The sequence below is a fragment of the Fundulus heteroclitus genome, chromosome 11 (genome assembly GCF_011125445.2).
Source record: "Fundulus heteroclitus isolate FHET01 chromosome 11, MU-UCD_Fhet_4.1, whole genome shotgun sequence".
In the NCBI taxonomy this organism is placed as follows: Eukaryota; Metazoa; Chordata; class Actinopteri; order Cyprinodontiformes; family Fundulidae; genus Fundulus; species Fundulus heteroclitus.
Window position 1 is genome coordinate 18,012,486 of NC_046371.1, and position 12,696 is coordinate 18,025,181.

Consider the following 12,696-nt stretch of genomic DNA (forward strand, 5'->3'; position numbering starts at 1 on the left):
AAATTTCATTTCGTTTCTTGAGACTTTTATTTTTATTAATTGTACAGTATTTTTTTCTTATGTGGTACATTTCTTCTTTGCTGATGGTTCACCTGAATATCCCCACTGTAGGACAATAAAGGAGATTGCTATTATTTTGAGTGTGAGCAAATGATATAATAATAATAATAATAATAATAATAATAATAATAATAATAATAATAATAATAATAAATACGAAGTCGGTGTTAGTTTCCCCAATCATATTTGTTGATAGCTTCAAAATGTCAAGGTTTAAAAAAAATAGCAGTATCAAATGCAGCAACACGATGTAGTTTTAATGCCCATGTATTCATAATTGTAGAATCACGAGATCAGCACTTCTATGTTTCTTTGCCGACACAATGACATCTAAAATGTTTTTACGATTAAGTTAAACTTTAGGAGACAAAGGCTACTATAGATCACATTGTGCTGCAGTGTAGAAAAGATTTTTTGTCATTGCAGCAAAAAAAAAAGCACTGGCAAATCTGCTGAGAGTCTGTAGTTGAGGAAAACACTGTTATAATAATCAGATTTGCAGTTTTAAGGGAAAACAGCACACACATATTACTTAAACCATCCAGAACATCAAACCCAAACCAAACCAGTGAAATCATTATTCATCTGAGGTAGCCGAGTGTTTTAAAACCAGCACAACTGTTGCATTTCTTTGATCAATCAAGACATAAACATAAGACTCCTAATGAATTGTACTGCCTGAGTCACTTCTGTCTCCTCTCTTTTCCTTTAATCCATCTCAGTCTGCGATGGCCCAGCTTCAGAACGTCTGACCATCTCAACCAGCCCGCATCTTCGCTCCAGATCAGTAGCCAGTCAGCGGGCCAGCTTAGCCTGCTCCAGAAGTTCTCCCTGCTCCGCCTCACCGCCATCATGGAGAAATACTCCATGTCCAACAAACACGGCTGGACATGGTACATATAAACACCACTAAATAACATTAAAGGTCATCTGTCCGGACTTTTTGTAGCTTATAACCTTTTTACATTTCATCACATTAGAAATGACATTACATGAATATATTTCATTCGCATTTTACATGACTGACCTAAACAAAGCTGTGGGGAAGGAAAATGACACTTTGTGTTCATGTCCTTTACAGCTTAAATGATGTTTTCTGCTTTATTCCACTCTGATATCCCCAAATAAAGGTCCCAACAGAAATCTAGTTGGTAAACGGTTTTGTGAATGCCTTTGAGGTTCGTTAGAGAACATTAGTCAACAAACAGGAACACAGCAAACAGGTCAGGGATAAAGGAAAGCTTTTGCCAAAGAAGAACCCAAGAGCCCACATGCAAGTCAGGAGGAGCGGCAGTGATCTAGGTAGGAGAATCTGTCGGTAGGATAGTTAAAGTATTCGTTGCATCCTCCACAAATCTGGCATTCATGAAAACATGGCAAGAGGAAAGAAGCAGTTCAAGACTCATAGGTAGTATTGTCCAGGGAACACAGGGGATAGGAACATAAAATAGGAAAATAAAACCTCTTGGAGGCTGCAGACCTGAGACTAGTCACTCAATGACGCTAAACGCACAGTAGTTTATTTGGTGCCTGTTCCTCTTTCTCTCCTGCTGCCCTATGTAGGCAAAGGTAACAGCACCAACTGCTCTTGTTTCAATAGTTTTGGCTTTTGTAACTCACATGAGTTATTATTAAAGAGGTAGCTTCACAAAATACTGAGACAGGCGGAGAATACACACTGCAAAAACGGACGTAAAAATAAGTAAAATGTTCTTAAAAGTTGTGTTTCTGTCCTAGATTTCAGCAGGTAAATAATATTATCTGCCAATGGAATGAGTATTTTGACTCCTAAAATAAGATATTTAGACATCCTGCACTTGAAATAAGACGATGGAGATGAGCTGTTCCTATTTCAAGTGCAAAGATCTTATTCCATTGGCAGATCATCTTATTTACCTGCTCAAATTAAGGGCACATATCATATCATCAACTCATTTTAAGAAAATGTTACTTATTTTTAGTTCCGTTTTTGCAGTTCAAGTGGACACTACAATTCATTGATTTTTTGTGTGTGTGTGAACTTTTAAAAAACATGCATAATTTTCCTTCCACTCCACAACTATACGCTACCATCTGTTGGTATATCACACGAAACACCCTCGGAAATGCTTGGAAATGTGTGGCTTTAGTGTAACAAAAGTGGTGTGGATACTTTTAACAGGTACTGTATGTTCCTTTCTGCGTGCCATTCTTTACAAGGGCTTTACTAGGTATTTTTACTGTGCAGTTCAACCCTACAGTAGACCTAAACCTGCTGGACCTTACAGACAATTAACACCTTCACCCATGTCTTCAAATTGAAAACATGGCCCGACATCAATGGGTTTGTCCATGTGCAAGCGTTTGCCAAGGACTGAGCGTATAACTCAGCCGCCGTTCCCCACAACCCACAAACGCATCCCTGTGTCATTAACAGCCGGTCCTGTTCGTTTTTATTGTGCCCTACGGGGAAGTCCTGTTGACCGGCCTATACGTGCACAGGATGATAATGACACACACTTCCCTAATGGTTTTCTGTCTGTCGCTGGCAGGTCTGTGCCCAAGTTTATGAAGCGTATGAAGGTGCCAGACTACAAAGAGAAGAGCGTGTTTGGCGTTCCTCTGATTGTTCATGTCCAGCGCTGTGGGTTCCCACTTCCTCTGTGTTTACAACAGGCCCTCAGCCACCTCAAGACTCACTGTCTGGACCAGGTTAGTAAACAGAGTTTTACTGGACCGGTTGTGTGCGTGTTTCGTTCTCCTCTCGCCTAAGCTGCCAGACGTAAGGCACCGTTGCCTCCCCGGATCCGTTCAGGACTCTCACCCGCTGCTTTCCCTTTGAAGGTGGGTTTGTTTCGCAAGTCTGGCGTGAAGTCCCGGATCCAGGCTTTGAGGCAGCAGTGCGAGTTGTCCCCTGACTGTGTGAACTACGAGGACCAGTCTGCGTATGACGTGGCCGACATGGTCAAACAGTTCTTCAGGGACTTGCCTGAGCCGCTGCTTACAAGCAAACTGGGGGAAACTTTCTTGCATATTTACCAGTGTAAGTTACCGTAGTGAGAGCTTTTTTTCCTCTTTCACGAACTCTATACCTCTTTTATTAGATACATTATCCAAGGAAATTATTTGTGCATTGGTTTACTTTGAAGTGACAGAGATGTGACACTTTGATATGATGTAAAGTAGTAAGTGCACAGCTTGTATAATGGTGTAAATCTGCTGTTCCGTCAGAATAACTCAACTCACAGCCATTGATGTCTAAAAGTCTGCCAAGAAATGAGTACAGCCCTGAGTAAAAATGTTCAAACATCGACCAGAGTGTCAATAATTTGTGTGGCCACCATTTATGTCTTAACTCTGTTGGCTATGGAGTTCACTAGAGGTTCACAGGTTGCCGTTGGACTTCTTTTCCACTCCTCCATGACGACATCGTGGACAACCTGCTCTCATCCACCTTCCATTTGAGGATACTCAGTAGGGTTTAGGTCTGCAGACATGCTTGGCCAGTCCTGCACCTTTATCCTCACTTTCTTAGCAAGGCAGGGGTTGTCTTTGAGGTGTACGTGGGGTTGTTATCATGTTGGAAAACTTGCCCTGCGGCCCAGCTTCCACAATGAGATAACCATGCTCTTCTCCAGCATGTGGCAGTACATGTCGGCATCAATGACCTGTAGCTCCCCGCAGCTGGCAGCCCCACAACACGACATTCCCACCACCATGCTTAACCGCAGGCAAGACACACTTGCACTTGTACTAATTCTCACCTCGTTGCCGCCACACACGGTCGACATCATCGGAATCAAATATGTTTATTTTGGTCTCATCAGATGTAGAGACCAGTTCTCCACGCCATTAGTCTGCTTGTCTTCAGCAAATTGTCTGTGGGCTTTCTTGTGCAACATCTTTAGAGGAGGCTGGGGTGACAGCCATCCAGACCAATTTGACGCGGTGTGTGGCGTATGGTCTGAGCTCTGACTGGCTGAACTCTGACCCTGTGCCATGAGGAGCCATGTTGAACTTCCAGTGACCAGTATGAGAGCATTTGAACACACCTGCATTTACACCTGAGACCATGTAAACCTGAGTAATGACACTGGGTGATTGGGCTGTACTCACTTATGTTACCAGTGGTTTAGACATTAAAGGCTGCATATTGAGTAATTTTGAGGGTACAACATGTTCACGTTGTTATACAAGCTGCACTTTGACAACTTTACATTGCATCAAAGCGTCATCCCTTTCTTTTAAGGTCAGTATCTGTAGAACATTTTCCCATTTCCATTTTGGCGCTTTTCAGATGTTCCTAAAGAGCAGAGGTTGCAGGCCGTCAGGGCGGCCATATTGTTGATGCCCGATGAGAACAGGGAGGTCCTGCAGACGCTGCTCTACTTCCTGCGGGACGTCACCTCCTTGGTGGAGGAAAACCAGATGACGCCAATGAACCTGGCAGTTTGTCTGGGACCGTCACTGTTCCACCTCAGCATACTGAAGAACGAGACGCTGTCACCAAGGTGTGCACCCAGGACAACCTAAACAGACATATGCTTTAAACAGATAACAAGAAACCTCCTGGTGACCTGGCGTGGTGGTCTGTGGTTCTTGATTTCTGTAGGTCAATCCAGAGGAAGTACGCCACAGGCCGCCCTGATCAGAAAGATCTGAGTGAGAACCTCGCTGCTACACAGGGACTGGCACACATGATCATAGAGTGCCAACATCTCTTTCAGGTCTGCATCAAACTCAGCGAATATTTATTTAATGCATGGACTGATCCTCCAATTAAGGAAATAAGACAGATGTTTACCCTTTTTTGCATCCAAAGTCATTTTAATCTTCTACTTCACCTTATCTCAGAGGTAAAGAGCAGAAAAGGGATTTTATTCTTTTCACACCACAGAATAAGGAGAACAGTAAAGTTATCTTTACTTTTCATTCAGTAGCCATTACAATTAGAATTAGTTTGGAGCTGCTTTTCTTTTAATCAAGAAATACATAGAGAAAACATTATTATGCATTGCATAAGGACCAAAAGAGGTCCTGTTTTCTGAGCTCATGACTTTGTAGAGCCATGTCTTTCTCCCCAGACAGACACAGTATGCTAAAAGAACAAGTGGTTAGGATTTCTAATTCTTGATACCAGTCGGAGTAATTTTGGAATAGGCGTTTGTGGGGATATCGAGCACTAGTCAGAAACTTACGGAGGAATTTTCCTTTCAAAATGTCTAAGAGCATACACTTTTACATTAAGAGCAAGATTCCTTATTTCCACTCAAAAAAAAAAAAAAAAAACGTTAATAAGAAAAAACCTGCTCACACACAAAAGTCTTTGTTGCTTACAAACAAGGAAACACCCTCAAAACAATATTTATGCAGTTAGATATTAGCTGAATTACAAAGATATATTCTGCTCCTATTTAAGAATAATACATATGGACAAAATTATGATTAATAGCTGCTTAAAGGTTGTTATTTTCAAAAAGTTGATTTAATCTCTCAAAAACAAACCTAATTGAATATGACTCTAAATACTCTTCTTTTGTCATATACAAACTATTTATTTATCAAATAACTAATTACATTACAGTCTTAGTTTCAGAACACCTAGAGATGAAAAAGAGGAAGAAAACACATAGAGACAGCAAATGCTTAGATATATAAGTCATTGTGGACATAAAAGTAATGATTTTCTTAAACTAAGGATTTTCAGCAATTTCTACAACAAAAATGGCTGTTTTGCCATTCTGGCTTTATTTATAAAGGCTGTTTTAGCTAAAGTAACTCACGTATAAATAAAGCCTAAATGTATGTTTACAGAATCAATTCCAGCCACTTTTGTTCTGTCTGTCAAAGTAGAAATGATTTTCTGAATCAAACCAACACATTTCAAAGAGGTCTAAGAACCTCACATTAAAATAAACAGGAACATGTTTCAAACTCTGTGTGCATATGAAAAAACTGCTTTGTTTTGTGAGAAAATGCACATTTCGGGGGTAAATTATGTTAAGTATTTCAAATCGCTTCCCTTTCATTTTAGGGCGAGAGCAGAAAAGAAATACAGAATCTGTCAGAATGCGGAGAATATTTTCCATCACCGCCACCAACTGGTCTCTCTGTTTACCCTTTAATCTGTCACCCTTCTCTCACCGCTTCTCTTCAGACTCTGTTCACTCCGTTAAACGTGAAAGCAGGCCTACCTGAGCTGATTTATTGTGACACGCCTCCTCCGGTTGTTGCTCAGATCCCGGAGGAGATGGTGACCCAGTCTCGCAACTCCTACATGGAGGCTGCGCTGATGGTGCCCCCGCTGGACGAGCTCTGCAAGGTCCAGGAGGAGGAGGACGTGGACGAGGAAGTGGAGGAGGAGGAGGAGGAGGAGGATGAGGATGCATCCTACAATGCACATATAGAAGGGCTGATCCAGAACCTGCTGAAGGAGAGCAAGGACAAGAGCAAAGGCTGGGTGTCCCGCTCGTCGTCTGACAACACGGAGCTGGCATTTAAAAAGGTTGGAGGTCACTCTGTTCCAACATGGCGGGGATTTCGAGTCAGCCAGGAGAGAATAGGAGATTATTAGGATTAATATTAGATCTACAGTTAGTACACATTGTTAGTTCAGCCAAAGCAGAAAGTGTAAGTTTTATAAAAAAGAAAAAGCAGAGACCTAAGGATATTTATTTTTTTAATACTTTATTGACATATTTCATATTGATGTGTAAGGTTGGAGACGGGAACCCCCTGAGGCGATGGCGCGTTAGTCTGGAGGTGTCGGCGCCTCCCACCGAGGTGCTGCAGCGGCTCCTGAAAGGGCGTTCGCTGTGGCAGACCGAGCTCCAGCAGGAGAAGGTTCTGGAGACGCTGGACAAACAGACAGACGTGTACCATTACTCCTGCTGCAACATGGCCCCTCAGCCCAGCTGTGACTATGTGGTACTAAGGTATGATTGATAAGATGCATGCAAAGATGATTTACACGTATGTGTGAATACACAAATCATGTGTGTATCTAGGATTGTGTTATGTATATCTGCACATAAACATAGTGTTTATTAATGTAGCAGATTTGATGGATACTTAAAGCTCTAGCAAAGTATACGATAAGTCTCGTAATCTAACGGATCAGTGTTTTACTTATCCCATAAGATTATTTTTAGTACCAGTTAAGAGAGATTCAAATAACAAGAATTCAATCAATTAATTAGATTACGCTTTTTTTATTATTCCCACATATGTCTAAATTCTGTTTTAACACTATTTCTATCTGTTTTTACAAAAAGAGGATACGTTTTATGAATAAAAGATTAATGTTAATATTAACTAAGCTTTAAAAAGATTCCCTGCCTTGTTGGAGTTAAAAGAAAGTTTTTCTCCCCTTGACAAAATCTGTCATTGCCTCTTTTGTCGTAAGACAAAGAATGCCCGGGTAAACACAGAATGCCAACATGGCTGAAAACATGAAGTAGAGAAAAATATCTCCTAAAGCACAACACATTGTGCCCTGATGTAAAGAAATTCAAAAACAGGCGAAGCAAAGTAAGGGACAACTATTGGATTAGAACAGATTTCATTGCTCTTTCTACTGCACACATTTCACTGAACAAAAGTGAAACATGGAAAACATGGCTGTCATACCTAAATTACTCCAAGAGCACGTTGATGGTTCATTCAAAAGGTGAGAAAAGAACCCATAACATCTAAAGCACTAACATTCTCATTTCCCTCATTTAAAGGGGACATATCAAGCAAAATTCACTTTTTTAGACGTTAAATACGTTTTGCTAGGGTCTAGGAGTGCAGAAAGTTTAAAATTAGTGAGTCCAGGTGCTGCGTAGATATCCTTATATTCAGTTTGGGTCATATTTTTCATTCAGTTCATTTTCGTCTGTTCTCCATTAAATTTTTTACCTATAATTTCACAGTATTTGCTACAGAGCTGTTAAACAAGGTCATGGGCTTCCGGCTAATCAATTTTGCGGATCCGCCCATTTTTATTTTTCACTGCGATTTTGTAGTCCAAGCTGAAGGATGTCGAAGCTACAAATGGAGACGTGAAAAAAATCTGGTTATTGGGTGTATTGACCCGCACAAATCATCACATTGTTCCTTAGCATGCTACAAAAAGGTGGAGTGGAACACTCTGTGACCTGGAGGGTTGCTGTCTCTTTAAATCCTTTAGATTTAAAGAGACAGCACCAAAAGCTAGTTGCTGTCAGACAAACCCTCAGAACAGGGGTGAAAGAGGGGCTGTAGGGAACAATAACAAGGAAATTCAGTCCAAAGCATTGCAGTTCTACTTTATATAGATCACAACTGAATGATTTAAATGTGAAAAAGGAAGGCATTAAAAAATATGATATGTCCTCTTTAAGTTCAGTGTTTATGATCCAGCAACAAGACATGGAAGGGAGCAAAAATGTCCTCTATGTCCTCTAAATCACTGCAGACCAAAACAAACAAAGAGCCTCATCTCAATTTTACCCCGCACAAAAAACATCTTGATGATTTTCAAAATTTGGGGGAAAACGTTCTGTGGACTGGTGGGACAAAAGCCAGCTATTTTGGAAGGTGCTCAACCCTTTATATCTTGCACTAAAGTAACTGTACATTGACAAAAAAAAAAAAGAACATTAGGCCTACAGACAACCTAGAGGTGATAGTGTGATGTTCCGGGACTGCTTTGCCACTTCAGGGCCTGGTCAACTTGCCGGGCTTAATGAAACTATGAATACTTCTCTGTGTCAGAAAATCCAGAAGGGCAATGTTCCTCATTTGGTTCATAAATCTAAGCTCAAGCCTCCTTGGGTTATGCAGCAGGACGATAGGATGGCAGGTTTTAGGCTAATGTTACACCAGTCAAGGATGTTTTTATGCTGTTTTTTTCTTTTTAGGAGAGAGTGAAGAGTGTTTAAAAGGTTAGATTTGGTGTGTTTGTGGGCACTACATTAAAGATCTAACTTCATTCATTGTTTTTCACCGCTCAGATCGTGGCGGACAGACCTTTGTAAAGAATCCTGTGCGCTGGTGTGCGTGTCCGTCGAGCACGACGACAGTCCATGCGTCGGGGCTGTGCGGGGGGTCGTGTTGGAGTCGCAGTACCTCCTGGAGCCCTCCGGGACGGGGAAGACCAAGGTCACGCATATCTCCAGAGTTGATCTCAGGTGCGGGTGGTCTTCGGCGTCCTCTCATGGTCATGGTTTTAACGAGATTTGAAAAATGTTAACGTGCTATTTGGCGGTTGTCGTTGCAGGGGAAGATCTCCAGAATGGTACAACAAAGCGTTCGGTCATTTGTGTGTTAATGAAGCCCAGAGGATCCGCTCCTCGTTCCTCCCAGCAGATCAGAGTCTGCCTGAAGCGAAGACCTAAGCTCCAGACACAATGCTTTTATCTTGAAAACCGATTTAATCATCCAGGCAATCTTTTCTTGGTGCTGAGCTACAGTTCTGGTCAGACATACAGTCACAGTAATTATGGGTTTTTAAAGATTTAGATCCTCCCTTTCTCTAATATATTTATTTCAATGTAGGCTGAACATAAAAAAAAACTTTCCATGATTTTTGAAAGGGAGAACTTGATACACTAGTTTGAATTTATTGTGGGTTTTCTCTAATTACAACCAAGGTCAAAATTATACATATATACCCCCTCTAATATTAATATACATTTCCTCTGGCAAGATGCAGAAAACTACACACTTTCTAAACAATTAACGAATGTCCTGGCATAACCCTGGCAAAAAAAAAAGACCACACCTCTGGTCAGAAGTGGTAAAATCCTTGCTTTTAAACCCAGCCTGTGGATTTCTAAAAGCCTTGAGGTTCTAAAACCAAACTGGATTTGTGTTTGGGATCATTGCCTTGTTAGAGCAACCATCTATGTTCATGTTTCCACCATCTAGATGTTCTATTAAGGTGAACATTATCATTTCATCTGCTTTGTGCAATGCCCAACCCTTAACATTATCCTGCTGAACAGTAGGTGCAGTGTTATTAGTTTTAAAGCCTCACCTTAACTCCTCAAAGCTAGTTCTGAGTATAAAACCTTTCTCCAGCTCTTTTGATCGGCACCCCCTCAGCCCATGTTGATGCGGGACATCTTCCAGGCTAGAACAGGCTGGAAACCTTGGTGGTTCCTTGATTATTTTTCAACATTCAAACAACATTTTAGTTGAGATAGTTAAAACTTGGACTTTGTCTGGTTTTAAAGTTTCTGGCTGAAAATGGTAGACTATGTAGACAAGCTTTGCCCATGCCAGGAAATGGTGAACACTTTAACCAAGGTGTGCCAGTTTTCTCAAGAAGAGAGTACAGCCTTTTTGCCAGACTTATGCCAGATGTTTGACAGCTGTAAGAAGTGGATGGTTCAGCTGCAACTTGCTCAGGTTATTCCGATATTAGTGGGAGCTCTCTGTACATATTTGAGCCTGTATGTGTATTTTTGACCATGTGTGGATCACACAAAAAAAAAATCTGCAACAAATTCTGACGTGTGCACTAACCCTTATTTATGAAAATGATTAAAGTTATATGTTGAAGAATAATGCCCTGCTGAACAAAGAGCAGATCAAATAAATCATTAAAACCCTAAATTAAAATCATTGTCCATGATGAGTGGATGTATAGTTCTGACCCAGACTGTAAAATATACTGAGTTGGCACATAGAAGGAAAGATTTTATATTGCCATTTTTCAGGTCTTTTTTCAGCATAATAGTTTAATTTATATTATAAATTATGAGTTTGTTTAATCAATTCTCAGTCACAGTTTAAAGATTATGTCCGTCTCTGAATGTGAAACTAGACATTCAGTCATTAGCGTAGCAATTAACTTTGCAAGTACTCGTAGTCCATGTGCATTATTAAAAGGATGGTGTCTCGTAGATTGAAAGCAAATTCCTTATTTATTGCTTTGGTTTGTTCTTTCACGTCGTCAACATTCAGCTTAATACCTTGAACGAACAAAACAATGAGAGAAAATGAGACATCACTCTAATCCCTATTGCTTTACAGTATTTATGAAAGATTTACACATCATGAGAACTGATTTTCCAATCAACCATTAATTGAAACTGATATATTAAGAAAATAACTATTTATTATTTTAACATTTCTCCATCTTTGTAAAAAATCACAAGGTCTGCTTATTCTGCCACTCTTATATTTATTGTTAAATTTAGGTGGTCTCGCTCAGCCGTAGCCTGACTTTATACTAGCCAACTCTATACAGTGATGAATCTTCAGCTTTAACCTGATGAATTACCAAACTATTGCTCCATTTGCACTTATCCATAAAAAAAAATAGTTCTTACCCAAAACACGAGGACAAAAAACAAAACAGAGCAAGAACATATGGATACATGTCAGCACCGTCTTGTGACAAGTCCACTTGTTTCATGTAGAAGGACCACAGAGGGAATCGTAAGGGGACGCAGTCACCGGGTCCATAAACGTGCTTTGAATATTTTGTGTACAATTTCACGGATGATTTCCTTTTTCAGTGCCCACTCTGAGTATTAATCTTCTCCAAAGGTGTCCTTTTATCTCTGTATGTGGTAATATAGTTGTTGTTGTTTTTTTTTTTGTCTCCGTCTTTCGTTTTATACAATGTCTAAGACATGAGACCATTTCACTGCTTCTGGGAAGCATGTTTGAAACTTAGCGTGTGTGCATGGTTGTGCCCGTGTATCTGCATTTTCAAACACACCTACAGCCTGTACTGTAAACTCTCCGCAGCGCTCTCTGTGCCATCACAGCTCTTCAGGGTCTTCCTATCATATTGATAAGCTGAAATGTGAAATAGCCACACACACACACACACACACACACACACCATCCGTAGGAAAGCAATAGCAGATGAAAACCCGCTCCAATCCGTGGTACTGCCCTGGCTTTTATGTTTGTTTCCGCTGTAGGCAGCATTGCCATGGTGTTGCTATGATATAATATTATCTCCACAGTGCTGCCATAATCCTCGCGCGGATGCCTTTTGCTGGGTGACAGTGGCGCGTGTGCATGTGTGCGTAAGTAAGGATTGAGTGACTCTGACGTGAGACCTCCGCTATTTGTGGAGAGGCTCCAAACTTAGCTTAGAGCAGGAGGATTTATGCTTGTTGTTTTTGACTGAGGGAAAAAAAAAAACTATTGTTTTTAAAGAGGAGAATAAAAATCTAAAAGTGCATTTGTTGTGTTTTTTTTTTCTCTTTGTGATCATTTTTCTAATTCCTTCGGAAAGAAACATATCAACATGTTTTATAATGAACACGGTGTCTTACAAGCATCTTCCTGCCGCTTAAACATTTTCTCGTTTTGACAAGCTTCAACACAGACTCCATTGAGTTTAAGTGGGATTTTACTTGAAAAGGCAAAACAAATTGGATTTTGTCGCAAACGTTCTTCATTGAGCACTTTTCCATTCGTCTTTCGTCAAAAAACGGAAAGGGTATGGGACGAGTGCGAACCCACCAAGAAGCAAAATAGTAAATTTTTATGACACTCTTAAAGTCATGCTGACCATTAAAAGCGTTTTACACTGTAGCCCAACCAAGTCGCATTCAAAAGCAATCACAGATTCATATGTCGATTTGCATTACAATGGGCAGGTTGGGGTTAAGTGCCTTGCCCAAGGGTAAATCAACATGTGACAGGAGGAAGCTGAAATCAAAC

At 40.5% G+C, this 12,696-nt stretch overlaps 1 protein-coding gene across 10 annotated transcripts in view; it reads left to right on the forward strand.

The window, feature by feature from the left end:
- The window catches only part of stard13a (StAR-related lipid transfer (START) domain containing 13a), an 80,012-nt gene extending 67,801 nt beyond the window's left edge, over positions 1-12,211 (forward strand). For 7 of the 10 annotated variants that reach the window (XM_021324589.2, XM_021324592.2, XM_036143006.1 and 4 more), the window contains 9 exons: positions 783-953; positions 2,592-2,751; positions 2,884-3,082; positions 4,337-4,550; positions 4,652-4,766; positions 6,197-6,544; positions 6,757-6,974; positions 9,018-9,194; positions 9,284-12,211. In XM_021324589.2, coding sequence (XP_021180264.2) covers positions 783-953; positions 2,592-2,751; positions 2,884-3,082; positions 4,337-4,550; positions 4,652-4,766; positions 6,197-6,544; positions 6,757-6,974; positions 9,018-9,194; positions 9,284-9,401 — 1,720 coding nt within the window. In that variant the 3' untranslated portion in view covers positions 9,402-12,211. The remainder of the gene's footprint in view (positions 1-782; positions 954-2,591; positions 2,752-2,883; positions 3,083-4,336; positions 4,551-4,651; positions 4,767-6,196; positions 6,545-6,756; positions 6,975-9,017; positions 9,195-9,283) is intronic. The other 3 variants (XM_012878682.3, XM_021324597.2, XM_021324595.2) reach the window with 1 other exon arrangement.
- The last annotated feature ends 485 nt before the right edge of the window (positions 12,212-12,696 follow it).